This window comes from Zootoca vivipara, chromosome 9, assembly GCF_965207765.1.
Source record: "Zootoca vivipara chromosome 9, rZooViv2.hap1.1, whole genome shotgun sequence".
NCBI lineage: Eukaryota > Metazoa > Chordata > Lepidosauria > Squamata > Lacertidae > Zootoca > Zootoca vivipara.
Window position 1 is genome coordinate 1,137,638 of NC_142592.1, and position 23,791 is coordinate 1,161,428.

The 23,791-nt window shown below is 44.1% G+C and overlaps 1 protein-coding gene across 3 annotated transcripts in view; it reads left to right on the forward strand.

The window, feature by feature from the left end:
• Nucleotides 1-23,791, forward strand: part of FRMD4A (FERM domain containing 4A) — a 346,110-nt gene that overhangs the window by 53,260 nt on the left and 269,059 nt on the right. Inside the window, exon 1 of one of the 3 annotated variants that reach the window (XM_035127379.3) lies at nucleotides 2,020-2,162. The exons of 1 other annotated variant lie outside the window; for it this stretch is intronic. In XM_035127379.3, the coding sequence (XP_034983270.2) occupies nucleotides 2,094-2,162 (69 nt within the window). In that variant the 5' untranslated portion in view covers nucleotides 2,020-2,093. Of the gene's footprint in view, nucleotides 1-2,019; nucleotides 2,163-20,687; nucleotides 20,940-23,791 lie in introns of those variants that run through there. One more of the 3 variants, XM_035127378.3, reaches the window with a different exon arrangement.

Consider the following 23,791-nt stretch of genomic DNA (forward strand, 5'->3'; position numbering starts at 1 on the left):
ATTGGGTCCCTCTTAAGGTCTGCAGCCTAACATTATTTTATATGGAGATGGCAGAGATTTAGTCTTGCATCATTGTGCATGCAAAGCATCCACTCTACCACTGAACTATGGCTTGTCCCCAAGATCCTTGGTTTATTTCGCCCAGTTTTGTTTACTCAAACTGGCAGTGCCTTGCTTGGGTAGAAGCCAGTGGAGGCTGATCCCTTAAGGCAGATGGCTCACTGCCCCACCAACCTCAGTCTTCCCTCACTCAGTCCCCACCTGCATGTCTTCTTTCTTACAACCAGTCCAAGGTTGTAAGTCTCAGTGTTGTCATTTGGGGAAGAGGCTGAGGATAATCCTAGAAATAGTTGGCTCTGCCTGCCATTGACTCTGACTCCACCTGCTGTTGGTCTCCCTGCCTTCAACCTAATGGGCCACCATGGCTGGAGACTTTCCCCTGACCTGAGGTCATTTACTTGGAGATGCTTGGGATTAACATTGGACATTTATGCATACAAAGCATGTGCCCCACCACTGATCTACAGCCCAAACCCAAGATTCTACAAAAACATAAAATATGGGAGTCAGCACAATTCGGCAGGTAAAAGCGATGAACTGGGTATCAGAGGATAAGGAGTTCCTTTCCTGTTTTTTCCTTCCTAGCCTGGTGCTATGCAGGCTGTTGGAACAAGTCCAGAAATGTTCCCACATTATTTTTCCTCCAGATGCAATACAGTGTGAATCCCCCACTGATATAAGTGGAAAAGCTCAAATTGATTTTTGTGGACGTCAGACAGGGCACATGTCTTTAAGTTGTGAAGTACCTTGGGTATACCTTTTGTATTTGACATATGGGGTGAAATAACACACTTGCCATTTTTTAATATAACTTAAGTATTTATAATTTATTATGTCTGTGTGTGTGTGTGTGTGTGTGTGTGTAATTTATAATTTATTATGTCTATATCCTGCCTGTATTTTTTCCACAGAAAATCTCAAGGCAGACACACACACACGCCTGCACCTTGAGTCATAGATAGCTGGTGAGAATAACATGAATTTGAATGTGGTTATTGGCCTCAGGCTTCTCATGCCACCCTGAGTTCCTGAAGTTATGCTTCTCTCTACCAAACTCATCTTGTTGAAATTTGCATGTTCTAAAGATTCAGGTCTCCTGCAAATACAGTAGTAGCCCCATGTTGATGACCCTTCGACATGTTGATGACCATGTTGATGATCCATAGCATCTCATAACATTATTATGTGCAGTACATCAGAACTTCACATCATCATTATATTGTGCATTTCCTTGCTCCCTGCTCCACATTTTTGGTACTGAACGTGGAGAAGCACATACCGAAATTACATTTGGGATATGAACTAGATGTTGCAGAAGGGGAAGAGGCAACCCCCTCCCTTTAACTTTGTCTTTTACATTCTTTTTTCTCAAGCAGCAACAGGAGCTAAAAATATTTCTAGGAAAAAATTAATGTCCCAGCGCAACTTGGGTTCCCTGTTTCTTTCATGTCTGTGCTCTCTTCTGTCAGCAGCAGACAGTGCAGAGTCTGATGGGCCTTTGACAAAGAGCTATTGATGGGGGTGGCTGTGTGAACTGGCCTGGCGTTGGTCACAGGCAGGCTCCGAGAGACCTGCTGCCCCTATATTTCAATAGACTCCAGTGTGTTGAGCCATTTGTTGAAAGGTCAGAAATGAACAGAGAAATGGAATGGTGTAAAAAAAAATCTTGTCCTCCTATAAATATCAGTCACAGTTAAAGGCACTTTATTGTACTTCCTCTCTCCAATGCCCCTGTGTGCACGAGAATTTCTCTCACGAAAGCCTCTCTGTTGTGGTTTGCCAAATGCCAGGCAATTCCTCAGACTGTGCAGTTATTTGAGGGGAGAAGCAGGAGCCCTTGCCTCCAGTTCGTGCCTTCCCTTCTAGATGGAGTAATAGTCATCCTCCAGTCATCACTACGAGATTTAGGCGATGAACAGGGAAAGTCTTGTTGTGTAAACAGGCTGTGTACAGTTCAGGGAGCTGGTCCACTGGACCAACTGCGAATTGGTGGGATTCTTCAGGTTGCTGGATCTGAGCTAGCAGTTGCCTTTATGATGACTTTCGCATCCAAGCTAGAAGACATTGAAGCCACGTTGGAGCATCTGCTAATGGATGTGTTTGTAAGTAAAGCCTGGTTTTCAGTTCCAAAGTGATATGCTGATCATTTTAAAAGCAGCAGAATTTGGCATGCAGTAGGAACCCTTTTAAAGTCCTTGACAAGCTGCATGTCCAGCAATATAAGTGTATGAAGGAACAGTGTTGTTGTTGTTGTTGTTGTTGTTGTTGTTGTTGTTGTTGTGCTTTCAGCAGAAATATGTGAACTAGCAGAGCGTGAAGGGGAGGCAAGATATGCTTTGCGTTAATTTTACAGAGTACAATTGTTTAATTTCAGTGATGCATACACAACTGGGAAAATTGACTCTAATATACTGTAGTAGCAAACATTATTGAAAGCTACACCGATCGTGTTACAACCATTCAAGATCCAGCCAGCTTTGCAAGATAAAATAGCCTTGTGGTGGCTTTCCTATGTTAGTACTGTATAGAACTATTATTACGTTCTTTCACTTCTGTGAACTGCAATTTTCTCAAGCTTAGGGTCATTTAAGAGACTTAAAAGAGGTGTCCTTTGATGTAAAATGTGTTTGATTTGATTGAGAGGGGGTGTGTGCTTGAGACATCTAGTAGACTTGCTTCATCCTTGCCTCTAGCATTGACAAATATGTTGTGGCTTGTTGAATCTTAAAAGAAAGAGAGGGAAAAGGCCCTGGATATGTTGAGATGTATATTTCAAGAAGCCTTTTAAGTTTAGCTCTTTCCCAGTCTGCATCTGTATTAGAATTTGTTTTAAGATGTTTTAAAGATGTTTTTTATTGTTTTGTCACTTGTTGTTTGCTGCCCTGGGCTCCTTTGGGAGGAAGGGTGGGATATAAATTTTATCTACTAGCTTTTTTCTATACATGGCTTCTTCATTTTTGTTTAAACCAGACTTTATCTGAGATCACTATGTCTGACAATCAAAAGAGGTAATCTAGATTTATTCCTAGGTGTTTGGGACCAGAAACTAGTCTAGACTCCTTCAAGTATATATTTTTAAACATTAAAAAAACGATAACTTGCTTGTATTACAAGTGATTTTATCACCTCTCATGTTTCAGTCACAGTCTTTTCCCTGCTATCTTCTACAGCGGCTTCTGTTCCTTACCTACAAGGCTCTACTCACTCTTGGGTCAAACCACATATCACAACTCACCTCCCTTCACAGGCCTTTCATCCTGTCTATCAAATAATGCTCTTCTTCCAGTCTCCGATGCCACCCCTTTGTGCAACAGCTTCACCTGCTCTATTTTGATCTTTGGGCACCTGAAAAGCCCTACTCAAGCCCAACTTCTTCCACACATCCTCTAAGTGGCTTTCCAGAGTTTTGTACTCTGTCACCTTTTCTGCTTCACCCTCTTTGCTATTATCCAGAAAACAGTGTGTGGTCCAGTGTCCACATGGAGCCTGTTGCTTGCAAGGCTTGCCCTGTAACTTTCAAGGAAGCAGCAGGGAATATACAGGGGGGAGAGGAGCGAGTTAACAAAGGGACTGATGCAAACCAAAGCACTTACCTGTTCTTAGGCTTTGCTTCATTTGGGGATGAGAATTAAGGTGTTAAGCTGAAGACAATTTGAGGGAAGATGATGATCTGATGCTTAACTTGTTCATGTTGCATAGATGATATGCCCAATTGGGTAGGGTGTTGCTACACAACAGCTCCATGAGATCCCGGATGCCAAATGTATTTATTATTACTTTTACTGATGTGTTGCAGTGAGTTCATATTTTCTTGTGCAAATGTAATCAGCAAATGGTAAGCACACACAGGCAAAATGCCTAGTCTAAGGGTTTCTGCACCACATGCACAATGACGGCCAATGACTGGCAATGGCTACCCTCTCTTCCACCCCTTCCAAGGAGCTCTCAGGTTTGTCAAATCTTTCTTTGTTCCCCACCATTCAGTCACTCAAACAATAAAATGTCATGAAAGTGTGCAATCTGTTGAGACATCCCTATTAAAACAAATACTCTGACTCATTGTTCAATCACAAAACCAGTTAAAGCAAGCACACAGGTGTGACCTATGGCAGTAACAGCAGCTATCCTACCTTCTCTGAAAGACATTGTGGAAGAGAAATGCTTTTCTCTGCCCCCTGTATGCCAGGAGAGAAGCAGTCTCCTTAGGCAGAGACCACAGGTGCTCAAAGGAATAACTACAGTACAGGCAGGGCCGTCCCTAGGCCTGGGCTGGGTGGCGCAAGCCGCCAGGTTGCCTGGCCATCAGGGACGCAGAAGGGGTGCCAAACGCTGGTGTCTGCCTCCGCGCGCCTCTGCTGTTGAGCGGCTTCAGGCAGCTCTCCGGAGGCGCGCAGGGAGCGTGAGTCTGGGGCTGCCACCTCTGCCCCTCTCAGCTCCCCGCGCGCCCCTCCTGCCCACCTCACTCACAGGGGGCGCCGGAGGAATCTTGGCACCAGGGCGCCAGATATGGTTGAGACGTCCCTGAGTACAGGGAAAGTATGCTGCTCTATGTAACTGACTTCTGAGCCTTCAGAGGAAGGCCCTAATCCATGAAATAAGCATACGAGGAGGTTCATATTGGAGCACACATGCTGTAATGGCAACTTTTGGCAGTGGGAAGAGGAGCCTTCATGAGCACAGCAACAGGTGCCCTGCATGTGCTTCGAGGCACATATGCAGATGCCTAAATATTAATTTCAATGGGGGGGGGACCAAAACTGTGCAATGAATGATAAGCACACACAGAGTTCAGCTTCTTCCACTGATATTAATGGACCTTTTGGAATAGGAGAGCTCCATCTACCCTTTGAAGTTCCCATAGTCCTAAAACACCTCTAAATTGGGATTGCTCTTTTCCAACTCCCATCTTCCCTGTGCCTGTCCAAGCAATGAGCAATATATTCTGCTCTGAGAGCCATATGTGATGTGTTATGTTGCAATTAATGTGTATATTGAATTACCATATATATACCTAATAGGAACTTAGTAAATATTTGGTAAGCATTTCCTGCTTTCCTAAGTGGTAAGATGTTTAAGGGAGAGTAAGTACTGCATGATTTAGTTTCCTCTGTAGGAGTGCTCTGGAGATGTATGTTATATTGTGAAGGCAGCCCTGTTTAGGGAGGCTTTTAATGTTTAATAGATTATTTCATTTCATTTTTCTGTTGGAAACCGCCCAGAGTGGCTGGGGAAACCCAGCCAGATGGGCGGGGTATAAATAATAAATTATTATTTATTTATTTATTTATTTATTTATTTATTTATTTTACGTACATGCAAACAGAGGATAAGGGAGGCTAATTCAGCACCAGGCCCTCAAGAAGAGCAACTGCATCCCAAGGATCTTTCAGCCACATCGTTGGGACATGGGTGGTGCTGTGGTCTAAACCACTGAGCCTCTTGGGCCTGCCAATTGGAAGGTCAGTGGTTCGAATCTGCGCCACGGAGTGAGGTCCCATTGCTCTGTCCCAGCTTCTGCCAACCTTTTAGAGTTAATACTCTGGAGAGATCTATATCCCGATAAGGTTGTCTTCTTAATCATCACAGAGCCCAGTCTGGTCAGTGGTGTGTGGTGCTGCTCCTGACTTAGGCATGCTTTGCCTGAGCTTCAGTTGAAATGGTCTCCCTCAGTCCTTGGAGGTTTTTATTTTTTTTAAATAATTTTTATTAGATTTTCCAATTAAACAACATCAAATCACATTGAAATTATTCCCAATTACACTTTATATTACAAATCCAAATTAATTATACAATTCCAATTAAAGGAAACATTCCAATTATGACTAATTATACTGAATTTTTCAGACTCCCCATGCCTCGGATTCCAGAGCTTCCTACTAATCACTACTGCCATTTGCTTTTTAATAATTTCTCCCTTGTTATTCAGCCTCTGATGTAAACCTTCACATATTGTCCCAAAATAATACAGTCCTTTCCTAACAGTCTTTGTTGACATCCTTCAATCTTCTCCAAGCCTCTGAGTTGTGTTGCCAGCCAGGTTTTACCATTTTCTGTCACTGCATGGATTTGTGTCTTTAGTCTCCCTCTGATCGCTGGTCCTTCCAAATCCAACATAAGCACACAATCACAAATCATGTCCAAATTTCTACTCCATAGCTCCTCTGAAGACAGATTTACAGCTTTTCCAGCGAGGGGTTAGCCAAGTCAAATCTTATCACTCTTCTAAAAACAAGCAACGGCTTCCTCCTCGCCTCTAGCTCCTCTCCGCTTCGGCGCCATTTTGTACTTTCTTAATTTCTGACTGCAACACAAGTCTTAAATCTTCTTAATTGATCCACAAAAAGTCCCAACAAGCACCGGCTTTTAGTAGGGAGATTTTTACCAGATTATCAAAGCATATATAAATCCTCCATTTTTATATTGTTTATATTTCCATGTCCACACAGTTTATACTTTCTATTTTCCCGCTGCTCTAGATAATTCCGATAGCCCGTCCAGAAAAGGTGTTTAGTATAATCTTTAAGAGAAGAAAAAAGGGAGGGGTTCACTTCCCTGTCAGGCTTCTCGGTTTCTCCAGATAATCCATCTTCCTTTCCGCAATGTTTCCACCTCTTATCTCTCAGTGGCTGTAAATCAAGTCTTTTTCTCTACAGATCAGGGCAATGAATTTTTTGCTCCTTCATCTGAGGCATGCCCAAAACTTTTATCTAATTAAAATTCCAAGTTATGGGACCCGTCCCCGCATTGGGTGGCTTCCAGGAGTGCCGACTCCAACGGGTGCTCGGCCCAGGCCCCCCACCCCCCACAGGGTCCGGGTGGGTTAAGGGCATCTGCGGGCCAGTGGCCCCCTCCCGTAGCGTCCCGGGAGGGGTGGGGGAGGCTGCGTACTCCCGAAGCAGCCGCCAAAAAACACACCATTGAAGCAGAGCAGATGTTATGCCCGCCATTCCCAGCATGCATGAGCGGAAGCTGTCCTTGGAGGTTTTTAAGCAGAGGTTGGATGACCATCTGTCGGGGATGCTTTTGCTGAGATTCCTGCCTTGCAGGGGGTTGGACTAGATGACCCTTCCAACTCTATGGTTCTAAATTGAACCCAAGAGACCAAAGCACCATCACCAGCTGTTGCATGGCAGGCGAGTCAGCCAGCTCTGCTAAGCTGCTCTCAGTTTAGCTGGGCCCCCCTGCTGTGGAAGAACAAGGATTAACAGAACATCTCCTGGTCTGACTCCCTATTACCAGGTCTTTTAACAGGTCTGCAGCAGCCCACCAACCACCTGATGCCATTGGCCACTAGAGCTATTTCAACCACAACCCCTTTTTTCTCTCTTCCAGTCTCCATTCTAATTTTGCCAATATGATCCTTTAAAACATATTCTGTCTGCATTGTATCACCTTGAGTATATTTTGTTGTCAGTTCCTGCTTGTGATGTCTGTGTGTGTTCTTACAATAGGGGCCCATATTGCTTCATCCCTTTGTGTATGCAAACATAATTTTTTATTTTTAAGCAGCAGATAACAGAAAATTCTGTATGAAGCAACAGGGGAATGCAAAGTGTATTTTCACTTAAGGTCTTTAGTAGATTACTAAGCATTTTGCCATCAGCATGAAAACTAATATTCAGATTAGCATCTGGCCATTCAACTGAAATGAACTGCTGGTTAATATTGTCTCAGGTAACAGTACCCACCTGGGAATTATCCCCCAGAACCTTCTTTCCCATTCATCTTGATCTGTGTCAGTGTTATTGCTTTAAAAGATGAGATGATGCATTGTCGTATTCAATGCTATTGTGTCCTCCTTTGTTCCAGGTCTGGGGCATATGCTTGCAAATCATTGTAAAATAGAATTCTGTAAAATAGAAACCCAGCAGTCCTAGAGGGGGCTGCACACTTGACGTTTTTTGTTTTGTTTTGTGTTTTTGTTCTCTTTACAAGAACGTAAATCATATGGATGGATTCACTGAGCAACAATGATAATGAGATTGCATCAGTGTAAATAAGATTCAGCTGCAGAATCCTGAAAGCTCCAGAAGCCTGATTGATCACATACTTGATAAAACTCTGGTACTGTACAACTAACACAACATAAGAGAGCCAACAAGTTATAGGGCACTATCCCCAATGGCTGAACATATATGGTGAATGGAAATGACACCTAAAACTTTATTCCATTTGTTTCTAGTTAAAGAATAATAAAATGGTACCTCGGTTTAAGTACAGAATTGGTTCCGGAAGTCTGTACTTAACCTGAAGCGTACTTAACCTGAAGCGAACTTTCCCATTGAAAGTAATGGAAAGTGTATTAATCCGTTCCAGACGGGTCTGCGGAGTACTCAAACTGAAGCGTACTTAAACTGAGGTATGGCTGTATATTATAAAGCTGGAAGAGCTCTTTCCTTGAGAACTACTGGCTCTAAGAGTTTCGGGGCTGGCCTGGGTGGGGCATTGGTTTGGTTTAGTTCAGGTACGAGGGGCTAGTCTTTGTTCAGTCACCATTAATCCCTGTGGGGCTGCACCCTCAGCCAAAGAAGGCTGCTGCCATTTTCTGTTTTGAAACTTTGAGAAAGAGCGCAAGAGTGAGAGGGGCAAAAGGAGATAAAGGAGTGAGAGAGAGAACTAAGAAATATGGATATATTTAGTCCAATGTGGCAGCAGGGGATCCTGGGTTTATAAAGACTGAAGACAACTGGTATTTGGTATAACATGCAGAATGTGATAAAAATAAAGAATATTTGAGCAAAAATTAACAATCCTGCAGGCCTTAAAAACCAAGAGTGGGGCATCAAGGCCATGCAAGGCCTTCAGCATTAATTTTCAGCATTAATTATTTCCATAGCTAGCAGAGGACTAGCCAGGGGTTTTGCCCTGGGTGAAGCCTCCAAGGGGCGCCATTCAGTCTCCCAGCCTGTCTGGACTTCAGGGCTTGGCTTGCACACCCAGCCTTCCTGCTCCTAGGTGAGCGATCCTCCATCTCCTTTCCCTGGGAAATAGAAGAAGGGCTCCTTGGACTGGCTTTGCAACTGTGTGAGAGAGAAATCCTGGGTTTAGTTTTCCTGTATGTTAGGTGATTATTGCTTCTATAAAGCTTTGCATTCAGGGCAAGGCACAGCCTTTAGATTTTTGTGCCGTGTGGTGGGATTTTATACAGTAGCCTATGCTAATGGTAATAGCGGAAGCAACTTAACATCTGAGGCATAGCTGCCAAGTTATCCCTTTTTTAAAGGGATTTTCCCTTATGCTGATTAGGCTTCCTCGCGAGAAAAGGGAAAACTTGGCAGCTATGATCTGAGGTGAACAAGAATATCTGGCTGGTGTGAAACAGCTAACAACAACAACAACAACATATTATTTATACCCTGCCCATCTGGCTGGCTTTCCCCAGCCACTCTGGGCAGCTCCCAACTGAATATTAAAAACACAATACAGCATTAAACATTAAAAACTGCCTTCAGATGTCTTTTAAAAGTAAGATAGTTGTTTATTTCCTTGACATCTGGTGGAAGGGCGTTCCACAGGGTGGGCGCCACCACCAAGAAAGCCCTCTGCCTGGTTCCCTGTAACCTCACTTCTCGCAGTGAGGGAACTGCCAGAAGGTCCTCGGAGCTGGACCTCAGTGTCTGGGCTGAACAATGAGGGTGGAGACACTCCTTCAGGTATACTGGACTGAGGCTGTTTAGAGCTTTAACGGTCAGCACCAACACTTTGAATTGTGCTCAGAAATGTACCAGGAACCAAGGTAGGTCTTTCAGGACCGGTGTTATATGGTCTTGGCCGCCACTCCCAGTCACCAGTCTAGCTGCCACATTCTGGATTAATTGCAGTATCCGAGTCACCTTCAAAGGTAGCCCCACGTAGAACGCATCACAATAGTCCAAGCGGGAGATAACTCGAGCATGCACCACTCTGGCAAGACAGTCTGCGGGCAGGAAGGGTCTCAGCCTGCGTACCAGGTGGAGCTGGCAGGTAGCTGCCCTGGACACAGAATTGACCTGCACTTCTATGGATAGTTGTGAGTCCAAAATGACTCCCAGGCTGCACACCTGCTCCTTCAGGGGTACAGTTGCCCCATTCAGAACTAGGGAGTTCTCCACACCCACCCTCCCCCTAACCCCCAAGAACAGTACTTCTGTCTTGTCAGGATTCAACCTCAATCTGTTAACCGCCATCCATCCTCCAACCGCCTCCAGGCACTCACACAGGACCTTCACCGCCTTCACTGGTTCTGATTTGAAAGAGAGGTAGAGCTGGGTATCATCCGCATACTGATGAACACCCAGCCCAAACCCCCTGATGATCTCTCCCAGCGGCTGCGTGTAGATATAAAAAAGCATGGGGGAGAGAACGGAACCCTGAGGCACCCCCTCCTAAGACTATAAAAATGCATACTTTTTTACTTGTTATAAGTTACTCTGGAAATTATGTTGGGTAAATTATGCTGGAAATCAATTAAAATGTTGTATAAAAATAAAATGTTGAATTCAAATAATATATTTTCTACTTTTATGTTGTGAGCTGTGCGTATATACACAGTGTGTGCTAAACTGGGTCTTTGACCCCCCCGGGGGAAAGAAAGCCTGGTTTTGCCCCTGCAGCTTTCATTAACGTGTGTGATCTGCTGCATGGAAGAAGCTGTTTAAAGCACGGTTGTGTGACGGAAGGTGTACATGGCAAGCCTTGTGCATGTGAAATGGCTCTCCAAACCACTTTAGCTGTTTCCATCCCAGAAACAGTGAAAAAAGAGGAACATTGTGGCAAGCTGCTTTCCCACAAGCAACTTGTGACATGGAGTTGTACCCGTGAAGTTGTGTTTTAAGCAGCCATGTGCAGGGCAAGTTGAGTTTCTGCAGTTGGATCCAAGTATGGAGATGTCCCGTGATAGTTCTAGTACTTTCTGCCGCCGCCAACAATTTGTATGGTTATACTTCCCTCCCCCCCTTTTTTCTTTTGCCATTCTCACATTATCAGAAGCTTTCTCTGAGGACATAATGTTCTTGTCCCAGCATTGGCACCATGCTATCTCCAAAGCAGCGGTTGCCCTATTTTGCCCTTTCCTCTCTTTTATTCTGAAAGGACACTAGAAGGCTTTGTGGCTTCTGTGAAATGAGATAAAAGGGGAAGCATATCAGTCAGGGCACGACATAATTAGCTGTCCTCACTAAGCTGTCCTCAGAGCTTGTTGAACAGAGAATTGAGCGGGAGTGGTCAAACCACAGCCAAAGAGTCATAGATGGGCTAAAGAGTTAAAACGGGGTGGGGTCTTTTGAACTCTGAAAGGAATGTTAGTTGGCTTGCGGGGCTTTTAAATGCTGGATTTGGGAAATCTTGATAGTACTGTATCATGAAGTACTGCCAGAGCTACACAACTTGTCTAGTATTTGACTTCTTTGAAAGGCGCTTGCTAGATTCAAAAGAGTAAGGGAAGCCAGAGCAACTGTGGGCCAGGAACACTATGGAAAATTAAAAGGATGTCTAGATCAAGGCAGCTGACACTGCTCAAAGCTCTGGGATGGTGTGTGTGTGTGTGTGTGTGTGTGTGTGTGTGTGTGTGTGTGTGTGCATGCAGGCATCACCAGTGAGCCCTGCAAAGCTGCTGGTGCCATCACAGCTGCCCAAAATGCCAGGTGCTGATGCCAACCTTGGAATTAATCTGTCCCTAACACAGCTCTGATCTGGAAGAGAAAGACAGCACTTCAGCAGTTCTCTAGTAACATCTATTGAGGTTAACCAGAGCTATCTGAGAAAATCTCTGGCATTTCAGTTGGAGGTATGTAGACAGCACCCAAAATCGGTATGGATAATATTTGTTCTTTGTTGTTTTTTTGTTGGTGTAATAATCCCTGAATTTGCACTGTTGCTTCACTAAACATAATCTATAAGTACGGATTACCAAAATCTGCGTTCCTGAGTTGAAAGGGATTGCAAAAAGAGAGAGGTGATCATGGACTTTTCTAGAAAACATGGAAGAATCCAATGTGCCTTGTTACCTGCTATAATTGCTAAGCATCCTCGCAGCCCCAGCTGATCATTGGTGTTGAGAACATGACATCAGTCTTAATGAAACATGCAGTAATGTGAGACATTATCAAAATGTAAAGTGATCCATTAACCTATATGGGAAGCAATAGATTCCTCAGTTTGGCAGAGCTGCTGGGACTCACTAATGGAACAAAGGGGAGCTAGTTGGTACTTTGTACAGTCACAAATCATACATAATGTAATAGCCTAACGGATACCCTTGGCTTCTGTGAAATAACCGATATTTTTTTATTTCTCTGCAAGAGGAGTGAGCTCATCTGGGTTGAACTGTGCTAAGAGTAACCTCACAGGTTCCTGACTGGTGTCTCATGCTTAAAATGGTCAGAGCCAGGCTTGGGCTGTGAATGGTTGTATCCAAATCAAGTCCTAAATTGTGTGTTCTCCAGCCCTAAGATCTGTTGACTTTGCATCTGCCATATGCAATTATAATGACCTACCTTACAGGATTGTTGTAATGATACAGAGATAATGCAGCTGACATGCTTTGAATATGCTAGAGCTCCATGTAAAGGCTAAGCGTTATCGTTTTGATGCAATGGGGTCGAGTTAAACAAGATTAAAAGTCCGTATTTATTTAATACTTCTTTCCACTATGTTCGGTTTATTGGGTTTTTGTTTAGCTTCCAAAAACATTTACAACAACACAACAATATATATGATGCCAGTAGCTTTCAGGATATGGCTCTTGCAAAAACATATATGCGGCAGTAGCCTAAAATACTGAGCTAATACAAGTGCCAGAGTGAGATCCATTTCCTGCAGCCCTAAGAGCCAATCGTGACATGAGAAATTATATCCGCTACAGAATCCTTTTTGTTTATGTCAGTGTTCCAGGCCAAAGGACACTTCCCTCTTCCCCTGGTGATATCAGAGCAGCATGTCTCAAAGGCAGCGCTGTCAAACAACTTCCCTCTCTGATTAATGGCTGCCCCTCAGAGGCATGTGGGAAAATATAAAATCCAAACTATTTTCTGCACTGACAGCATTCACTCTTTTATTTATATTATCTATATAGTGAACGAACTTAAGGGTGTCTCATAAATATTTAAGGAGACTGTGGAATGATAAGAGGTTTTGGGGGCACACCATAAATATGTTAAACTGCAATTTATTTTTCGGTTCTAGTGATGCTTGTAGAGAGACCAGGACTGAGCAAGTGAAACTACACATGCCCAAAATTAGTGGAATTTTGCAAGGCTCTCTAATTCTAATAAAATAATTTATGATGGGAGAAAAGCCCATGCAATGACACCTTGGCAAATATTACCTGTAAATAGGCTCCCACATGTCAGATTCAGATTCATTTAATCACATTCACTGAAGCACATGCTGAGGAGTGATCAAAGTCTAGCTTCCTTTAGATCATGGTTAAATAGATTCAAAAATTCATCAGATTGATCCAATGAGGTGCATTTACAAAATTCAGCATGTGAGTGAAACAAAAGGAACAGTTAACTTCCAGTTATTTCTCCTGCATCATTTTCAGAGCAGCACTGTAACAATCCTTCCTCAAGCAAAAGCTTTTCAGCCTGCCAGGCTTCCTCCTGCACACCTTTCTGAGGATTCCCCCCCAACCCCATTGAGCCAATTCCAGCAGCGCATGGAACACAGAGGGGGGAGGGGGGAGCTGCAGACACAGAGGCTCTTGCATGGGCTTCCACTAGTGGGACTGCTAGTCTGAATCTTGCCCTTAGCATGTTAGTTACATTTATATCTATCTTTACATGAAAAATGCCCAAGGCTGCTAACTACAGTAAAATCTATTGGGAAAACTGCTGATTTGTAAACTCTGGGAACTCCGAGAACAGGAGGCAGCATTCCTTCAGTTCCCAATTAGGTCCAATCTTTCAAGATATTAAATTCAACCAGAAGGTTTGGTGTAGAAATAGCCACCTGGCAGGCTATGGACCACATCTCCAAAATGATTCTGTCTGGTTCCCAAGAGTCTGGATAGGGAATGAAATAATGGTCCCATATTGAGGAATATGGACCAGGAATCCTCAGATGTAGAGTCCTCCAGGAGTATAGCATCTAGATCAAGGGAAGTAATAGTACCACTCTGGTCAGACCTCACCTGGAGTACTGTGTCCAGTTCTGGGCACCACAGTTCAAGAAGGATACTGACAAGCTGGAACATGTCCAGAAGAGGGCAACCAAAATGGTCCAAGGCCTGGAAACGATGCCTTATGAGGAACGGCTTAGGGAGCTGGGCATGTTTAGCCTGGAGAAGAGAAGGTTAAGGGGTGATATGATAGCCATGTTCAAATATATAAAGGGATGTCATATCGAAGAGGGTGAAAGGTTGTTTTCTGCTGCTCCAGAGAAGCGGACACGGAGCAATGGATTCAAGCTACAAGAAAGAAGATTCCACCTAAACATTAGGAAGAACTTCCTGACAGTAAGAGCTGTTCGGCAGTGGAATTTGCTACCAAGGAGTGTGGTGGAGTCTCCTTCTTTGGAGGTCTTTAAGCAGAGGCTTGACAGCCATCGGTCAGGAATGCTTTGATGGTTTTTCCTGCTTGGCAGGGGGTTGGACTGGATGGCCCTTGTGGTCTCTTCCAACTCTATGATTCTATGATTCCTACAACAGAAGCCCCAAGGAGGAGAGATGGCTCCAACCCCAACACTTCTCATATGAATTCAGTAGCACTAGAGCTTGCGTCTCATCTGCTGAACCCTGAAGAGACATCTCTGCCTCCACACTCAATGGATGAATCACAGACTCCTTGGTGCCTCTCAGAGCAAATAATTCTGGCTTTCCTGGGCATTAGCACAGTACTTCCTTTTGGGAAGTATGAATGAACGAGCCCCCAATAAATTAAGGCCTATGGTTCCCCAGGGGTACACTGGTCAATTCTGAGCCCTGTTCACTCGTTCTCCCCTCACACAATTACCATCAAGCATGGCCTATGAGTTCCACCCATTCAATCCAATTTTTTGAAGTAACAACAATTTCCCCTCTGTCACAGTGCAAAACTAAAGATTTACGTATCTATTTGCTGCAACAACAGGAACACTGACTTTCCTAGTCCTGCATCCAATTTTATTCTTTAATTAACTTTCATCAAAGCCTGGATATGCTGGAAAGTCCAAGAAGAAAAGGATTTCATATAGGCAAATGGAGATAGATGGCAATGAGCATTTGGGCACCAGACCTCTGAAGTGTTTGTTACTTTGAGTTCTTAGAAGAAAGAGAGAGAAATGGGCTGTAGATGCATAAATTGTTAATGGGAATGAGTCTGTAAATGACACTGAAATATACTCTGTCTCATTGATGGGTTTTGCAGGACTAATAAAAGTCATGATTGCCCATACAAATGACTTCCTGCAAGCAGCTGTTTATATGAAACTCAGGTCTTTCTCAACCAACACTAATGAATTGCAGCAAGCAAAAATTCATGCTTTCAGCAATTACCGAGGTACAGTTAGCAAAAGTTCTGAGAAGGCGATAGATCCAAGCAAAGAGCAAGCAATAGCCTGGCAATCACAGTTACTCTTGTCTAGAAAAAAAACCCTTTCATTTATTGCTCGGCATGCATTTACCCTGCATTGCAGGCATAGAATCTGTGGCTCTTTGAGAGTGCTATAGTGGCACCATTTGGATGAATAGACTGTAACTGGCAGGTCTGCACATGGGTGGGTGGGTGATGGACAATGCAAATGAATATGAGAGACAGGCTTTTCTCCGTCTATTAGTCCAAAGTTGTGTTACTCTGTAGGTCTGTTGTCCCCCTTGCTTTTGAAATTGAATAGAAAAGGTGAATTAGAAGTGATCGTTCACATCCCTTTGAATTTCTTCCCTTCCAATCTGCCAAGACGTGAAGGGCTACCCCCAAACTCCATTCTGGATTGAGACAAGTAATTGCTTTTCCAGACAACTCTAGGTGGAGTGAGAGAAGCACCGTTGCCCATTGTCAGGTCAGGAAGTTTTGGTCATTTTAAAAACATGCAAAATCATTTAGGGCAGAGACAAAAGAAATGTGGGGCAAAGCAAATGTGTCTGTAGACTGAAGCAACAATAGATGCAATAGATTTCTCTATTATACCAAGAGCTTTTGTCCATATCCAGCCTTAAACTTTTAATCCCAAAAGGAGAGGCAGCAGCAGTTGTTTCACGCAAAGTACCTTTGCAACATAGTTTCTGTTTGAGTGCTCAGCTTTCCAAAGCATTAACTTTCAGGGCCTATTTATTTTATTTTAAATAAAGTGCTTCTTGCAGTTATTATCGTTCAGTTCAGTTCCCAATACAGTGGTACCTTGATTCTCGAACTTAATCTGTTCCGGGAGTCCGTTCGACTCCTGAAACCATTCGAAAACCAAGGCTTGACTTCCGATTGGCTGCAGGAGCTTCCTGCCCTCAAGCTGAAGCCGTGTCAGACATTCCACTTCTGAAAAAACGTTCACAAACCGGAACACTTACTTCCAGGTTCGGGAGCTGATTTGTTCGGGAGCCAAGCCATTCGAATACCAAGGTACCACTGTATAGGAATGGATTACAGCTGCCATGACTTAAGAAATCAAGGCGCTTAGAAATCCATTTGGATCTACTGGGTTGGGGAGACCTCAATAGGCTTGGTGGGGTTCAGGAGGGCCACCTTCCAATATACTATTATGAGTGACACTTACTGCTGGGGTCCATTCATTGTACAAGTAGCACAAATGCTTCTGAAGCTCATTGTGACAGACAGCTGAGCCAGACCAGAGCCTGGGGCTGCAGTGCCACAGAATTCCACCAGAGGGCTAGTGCCTCTCTCTGATTGGATGCCAAGACAGCTTAGTCAGAAGGGGGTGGAGCCAGGGAGAATAAAAGCAGAGAGAAGCCAATACTGTAGTCTAAGGGAGAGTTGCAGATTTTGGTTCTGGTCTGTGTGTGGAACATCCACTCTGAGGAGGAGAATAGGCACAGCTAGAGAAAGGACTCTCTGAGCTTAGATACAAAGACTGAGTATCTAGTATCTTGGGAGAGTATTCAGACAGGAGTAACGGGAAGGCAGAGTTTGAACAAGGAGAAGTAGAGTCTGTGAGGATAAAGTCTCCTTGGGTCTCCTGTCAGTCAGAAGAGGAGAGATCCTCTAGACCAGGCATAGGCAAACTCAGCCCTCCAGATGTTTTGAGACTACAACTCCCATGATCCCTAGCTAACAGGACCAGTGGTCAGGGATGATGGGAGTTGTAGTCCCAAAACATCTGGAGGGCCGAGCTTGCCTATGCCTGCTCTAGACAGTGAAGCTCCCAGACCAGTTAAGAGGGGCGTGGGGGACCCCTGGGTCCCCTGGGATGGAAGTACCTCAGGAGTGGCAGTGAGAAAAGGTTGGGAAACTGATGGAAAGTTCCCCCTCCCCTTGTTTAGGAGCTGTAGGAGGTGTTAACCAGTTACAGGTAGGTAGCCATGTTGGTCTGAGTCGAAGCAAAATAAAAAAAATCCTTCAGTAGCACCTTAAAGACCAACTGAGTTTTTATTTTGGTATGAGCTTTCGTGTGCATGCACACTTCGTCAGATACACAACCACTAAGTGAAGGAACTGAGGTGAAATAACGGGAGAGAAGCTGAGCAGCGACCATCTAGGCTGGAAACCTGTAACATCAAACTGAAGAGTATTAACTGAAAATAAGCAGCTGAAGTTGAAAAGAAGCTGCGTGTTTACTACCTTGTTTAGAAGCCTGAAACACCCGCTAGATTTATTAAGTTAACTGTTCCCTGAAAGAACTTCATCCCCCGGCAAATCATTTGTTTTACCAACTTTACTCTGTATTATTAATCGTTTCTTGTTTCTTCAACTTCTGCCTTAGTATCCAAGTTTTATCTCACACAAAAACCGTAAGATAACTCATGGGGGTTATTTGGGGTCTACAGAAGCGGGGCTGGCTCATTTTAGTGGTAGAGCTGGGATCCAGAGACCCTTGTTTTCAGCTAAGGACAAAAAAGGGTTTCAACTCTGAAATTAAGACAGTTTAATGCACTTTGTTGAAGTACATCCATTCATTTAAAATAGTTGGCATTGTTAAAAGTTAATATGAGCAGATGTTTAGAGTTTTATGCAGCTGTCACGGGTGCCTAGTGGTTAGTGTCAGCATGAGAAACACATCCACGATCCCATGACCGGAGTGCTTTAGAGCTGCACTTATGTCAAAGAATGGTTGCGCTCAGTGCTATTTCCCCCCCCCCCAGAAAAAGAGGTACCAGAACTCACCACGAATGCCTCCCTTATTGTCTTAGAATGGCAATAGCACCTACCTGAGAGTTCTGGCTGAAACAAAAGCCCTGTTGCTCTCAAGTTGCTCTTAAAAATAAATAAATGTATTTCATTTAAGAGTGAAATTGAGTGGCCCAGAAGCAACTTGCAATGCAGCCTGGTCAATGTAACTTATTCCATGACTTGTATGGAACTGGGGAAGGGGCTAGTCTTGGGAATGAACAGGCTCCCCTCCCCCCTTCGTTCATTATATTTGCAGTTTTCAAGCTAGATCAGAGTTATTGTCATGTTAGTGAGGAAAAAGTACTCCCATTGTCCCAGAAAAAGAGAGAGTAATCACAGTCTTGCTCCCTGTTCCACCTGTGAACATACAATTATGTGGATCCAGGGGGGGGGGGATTATGTTAGGTCAGCCCATGCAGAAGCAAGCAACATCTGCCCCTGAATGCTGTGCTTCCAAAAGGAAGGCAGTTGTCATAGGAGATAGATTTTTTTTATAAAAAAAAAAAACACACTACAACAACCAAGAAATCTCTGTTTTCATTTTCAAGGCCAACAATGTAACCTTAAACCTAGACTTTTAAATGAATCTATATGAATCAGTCATGCTGAAGCCATTTCCATCCTTTCCGGCTTGGCTTTCCCCTCCCTTCCTCCTCCCCCCTCACACACATACACTGACTCAATTTGCAGTGCACATATGGAACTAATTATGAACAAAGGCTGATTGTTTTAATATTTGGAATTTCCCACATCAAGCTGCTGCTTTTTTTCCTTTAATGCCTTTTAATGTGTGTGCAGTTATGCCAGCCAGATCTTTGTTTGAAACAGCGGGCTTGTATATTACATTACTGCATTTCCCCCCACCCTGATGGCTTTTTAGTTTTTGACCCAAAAATCTTTCCAGCTCTGCATTAAACCAGGTATTTAGTTTGGCAAACGTTGTGATTCTCAGGAGTCATTCTGTCTTCCACAAAGTGGAAGAGTGCTGAACTCTTCACTGATTTAGGCTTTGTAGCAGGCCTACAGAACGGTGACCCACCATTGGTCCTGAATGGAGCTCTCCAGCCAAGTAGTGTGTCATTCCAGTTACTTGACATTCCTTCATAACTACATCCCAGGCAGCAGCGGCACTGGGTTGCCCCCAAGATTGAGGGGGCATGTGGGGTGGGTGGGTGATGTCATGCGTGTAACACATGACGTCACACACGTCTCCCAATGCTGTGCAGGCCATTGCAGCCTTCTGTGATGACTGAACCCTTCAGTATTGGGGGAGGGCTGAGCCCCCTTCAAACAGATATTGAGGGCGAGGAAGACACCTCCACCCCCTAGATTTGGTGCAACTGCCAGGCAGGTAGGCAGCAAAAAAAGGTCTTTATCAAGCTGGTTGTGGTCTCTACTGTACATACATGGCTGCTAAGTGGGGTCATTTTACTGTATCATAGAATCATAGAGTTGGAAGAGACCACAAGGGTCATCCAGTCCAACCCCCTGCCAAGCAGGAAACACCATCAAAGCATTCCTGACATATGCCTGTCAAGCCTCTGCTTAAAGACCTCCAAAGAAGGAGACTCCACCACACTCCTTGGTAGCAAATTCCACTGCCGAACAGCTCTTACTGTCAGGAAGTTCTTTCTAATGTTTAGGTGGAATCTTCTTTCTTGAAGTTTGAATCCATTGCTCCGTGTCCGCTTCTCTGGAGCAGCAGAAAACAATCTTTCTCCCTCCTCCATATGACATCCTTTCATATATTTGAACATGGCTATCATATCACCCCTTAATCTTCTCTTCTCCATTCTAAACATACCCAGCTCCCTAAGCCGTTCCTGTGGTCTTGAGCAGGCTGGTGTCTTTTTGTTCCCAGCCTGATTGCTCTGTGTGCTATCCTGCTCTCTCATGTCTGGAAGGAAGCAAAACCTGAACATAGGATTTCACATTAATCTCCACACCAGATGGTGATACACCAGATATTGTTTGGGAGGATAACATGTGATCAGCTATAGAGCAAACCAGAAGGGGTCTGCAGTCACATGGTGGCATGTATAAAGAAGTCTGATATAGCTTTGATTAGACAACTGACCTGGTTACCATCTGTAGCTATAAGAACCGAGGCTGACATTTTTAGAACAATCCCCCCAGAAGCAGAATGTTTCCACCTCTGTGGCACAGCAGTCTTTTTATGCTGGGAGAAATATAACCAGAGCTAAAGATACGCTGCTTGAAGCATGCTGTGAAGGGGGTGGGCTTCTCCCTCCCCTCTCTACTTCAAACAAGCCACAGATTGACTCATGGTCTAAAGTTTTTTGTTAGTTGGTTTGGTTTCTTTTTTTTTTGCGGGGAGAAAACAACCAACCCACTGAGCCATTTGTTATTTGAAAACTGGGAACTCCTTAAGTCATCCCAGAGGAAATTTCTTTGGGCTGATCATTCATTCTCTCACACACAGAGACATTTACACACACACACACACACACACACACACACAGAGAGAGAGAGAGAGAGAGAGAGAGAGAGAGAGAGAGAGAGAGAGAGAGAGAGAGAGATTTGCACTGCACTATGGTGGTACAGGCAGCCGTGACACCAACCAGAAGCCGAAAATTTCTCTTCAAAATACCATATGGATCTCTGAGAAGACACAGTGCAGAAAGGGTAAGCAGCTATTTTTTGTGTACATATTATCTCACCCCTCCGCAAAGTGGGTATATCCTGCTTCTCCTTTATACCCTTGGTGCTTTAACCTAAGGCTTTCCCATAAGGTATCAAAGCCAAGTGATGTCTCTATATGATGGTGCAATGCAGGCAGCCAAGCAAGCTGACTACATAATAATAACTAATACTGGTTGGAAGTTGCAGGCTTCATAGCATAAAACTTATGTGGGCTATTCTGGTCTTTATGCCAAATCGGTAGTTATGATTTACTGGTTGTGACTATATGCTAATAACCACTAATGAAGATTAGCTAAAATTGTAATCAGTATTAGTGCCGGTTGGCCATGATTTATTATGGTAACTGGCGCTAATGGAATTTCCCTTACAGTGCCAAGTGATCGATATTGGGCAGGGCTATAGGAAGATGAAGAGTTGGTAGTCAAGGCTAGAACTGGTAGGGAGGGCAGCTAATCTGTATTCATGGAGGTTCTAAGGCAGTAACTGCTGCTTTGGGATACAAGATGATGTATAGGAAGGATTATTCCATTCTAGAAACAATGTACAAGGTTGGACTTAGAAAGGTTCTGAAATACAAAGCAATGTGCAGTATTTCATAGAATCATAGAGTTGGAAGAGACCACAAGGGCCATCCAGTCCAACCCTCTGCCAAGCAGGAAACACCATCAAAGCATTCTTGACATATGCCTGTCAAGCCTCTGCTTAAAGACCTCCAAAGAAGGAGACTACACCACACTCCTTGGTAGAAAATTCCACTGCCAAACAGCTCTTACTGTCAGGAAGTTCTTCCTAATGTTTAGGTGGAATCTTCTTTCTTGTAGTTTGAATCCATTGCTCCGTGTCTGCTTCTCTGGAGCAGCAGAAAACCACCTTTCTCCCTCCTCTATATTTAGCTTAAAGTTCAAGTTTACTTGGGAAATGTCCTATAGTTCACCTTGTTGCTTTATACTGTCCTCAGGAAGTGGTTGCCAGCTACTGGGTAGTTGTCGATCCTCATATATTCGGGCCAGGCGTGCCACCTAGCCCCTGTGACAGTGGGTGACCGGGGCATGCGCATTTGCCCATGTGATGTCGGCATGCCTGTGGTGTGCTGATGTCACTTGCACAAATTGCAGGGGCGTGCCAACATGACATTCACATGCCCCACAGGGTGCACACACCGCCACGTGGAATTGGGGGGGGGCAGCCCCTTCATTTAAATTTTGTGGTTGCCTGGGCACCTAGGGCCCAACATAGTCTGCACTTATGATTCAAGCTAACATAAGTGGCACAAGCTTTTGTGGGCTTAGGCCACAATAAATGCCCAAATCTTTAAAGTGCCACAGCTCTCTTCATTACTTTTTGGCTACTGTTCTCTCTCTCTCTCCCCCCCCCCCCCAGACTAACACTGCTGTAATAGGGTATTTTGTTATACACAAGAGCCATGTTGGGGACCTGTTTCAATATGCAGATCTTTTGATAGGTAGAAGTGATCTATATGGAATTACACTGAAAGAGGAGTACCCATGCTTCTCATGCCCCTCCGTGTAATCTAGAGCAGGGTTTCCCAAATTTGGGTCTACACCTGCTTTTGGACTACAACTCCCAGAATCCCTAGCTAGCAGGTCCATTGGTTAGGTATGATGGGAACTGTAGTCCAAAAACAGCTGGAGAATCAAGTTTGGGAAACCCTGTTCTAGCAGGTTGGATAATGAGTGGAAGATAGTCATCTTCAAGTACAAGATCTCAAGCACAAATGGCCGAGCTCCACCCCATAGATACCGTTCTGCGCATCAGCCATGCCCCTGGCGGTCATGTGGCCAGCCTTATGTGAAAATAGATGTAACACCAAAAATTGGTACCTGTGGCCCTCCAGATGTTGCTGGACTACAACCCGCATTATCTCTGGAGGCCAGCATCTGCAGGGCCAAAGGTTCCTCTTTTCTGATGTAACACCTGGTGTTCCCTCCATGGGGGCATGAATATGGATGGAACAAGAGTTTGCATCCCCATGCAGGAGCCCTACAAATGTACATCTCTATGCACATAGACCCTCTTCAGACTGATGGCAGTCGTGTGTTGGCTGGGTGGTGTGGTTGGCATGTATATTGATGTCTATGGGGTGGAGCTGGCAGGTTGCTAGTTCCAGAGAGGTTCTCCACATGTTTGGTATCTGTGGGTATCAAATGCGTGAGCAGGGCTCATTTTCACTGTGTTATTTTTCTGTGGGGAAGGAACAGTGACAAGTAGCAGGCAATTCCTTGAAAAAGTGACGGCAATGTCAACCTGAGCACCTGTATACGAGTGTTGGGGAAGGAGGATTTGCTTCATGGAAAACTGCAGTGTTAAGGCAGCTTTGGTATGATTCAATTCAGAGATCCATTTTAAATAAAAGGACACATTCTACTCATGTAGAAACATGCTTATTCCCGGACCGTCCGCGGGCCAGATTTAGAAGGCGATTGGGCCGTATCTGGCCCCCGGGCCTTAGTTTGGGGACCCCTGGATCAGATCAAAAAGACCTTTTCCTAACAACATGCTTCTTTCATACCCTTCTTTTAAAAAATAGCACATTAGTAGGTGAAATGAAGGTTTTGAATGTTTGTTTTAGGGAGAGAGAGAGAAAATAATTTGTATTTTAGTGTTTCTAGCAAGACTTCTGTGCATTTAGCAAGGTTTCCAGCCAAGGTGGCAATCACCTTCGAATGGCATATGTGTCAGAGAGCCAGCCAGCAATCAATCAATCCATCAATCAATCAATCACATGGGGTATGTAAGTTCGCTTTTTATTGGCAGGAACTAGGCCTGCTCAGGTAAGTCTGGCCTAATGAGCACAGCAACTCTTCTTGGTAGGC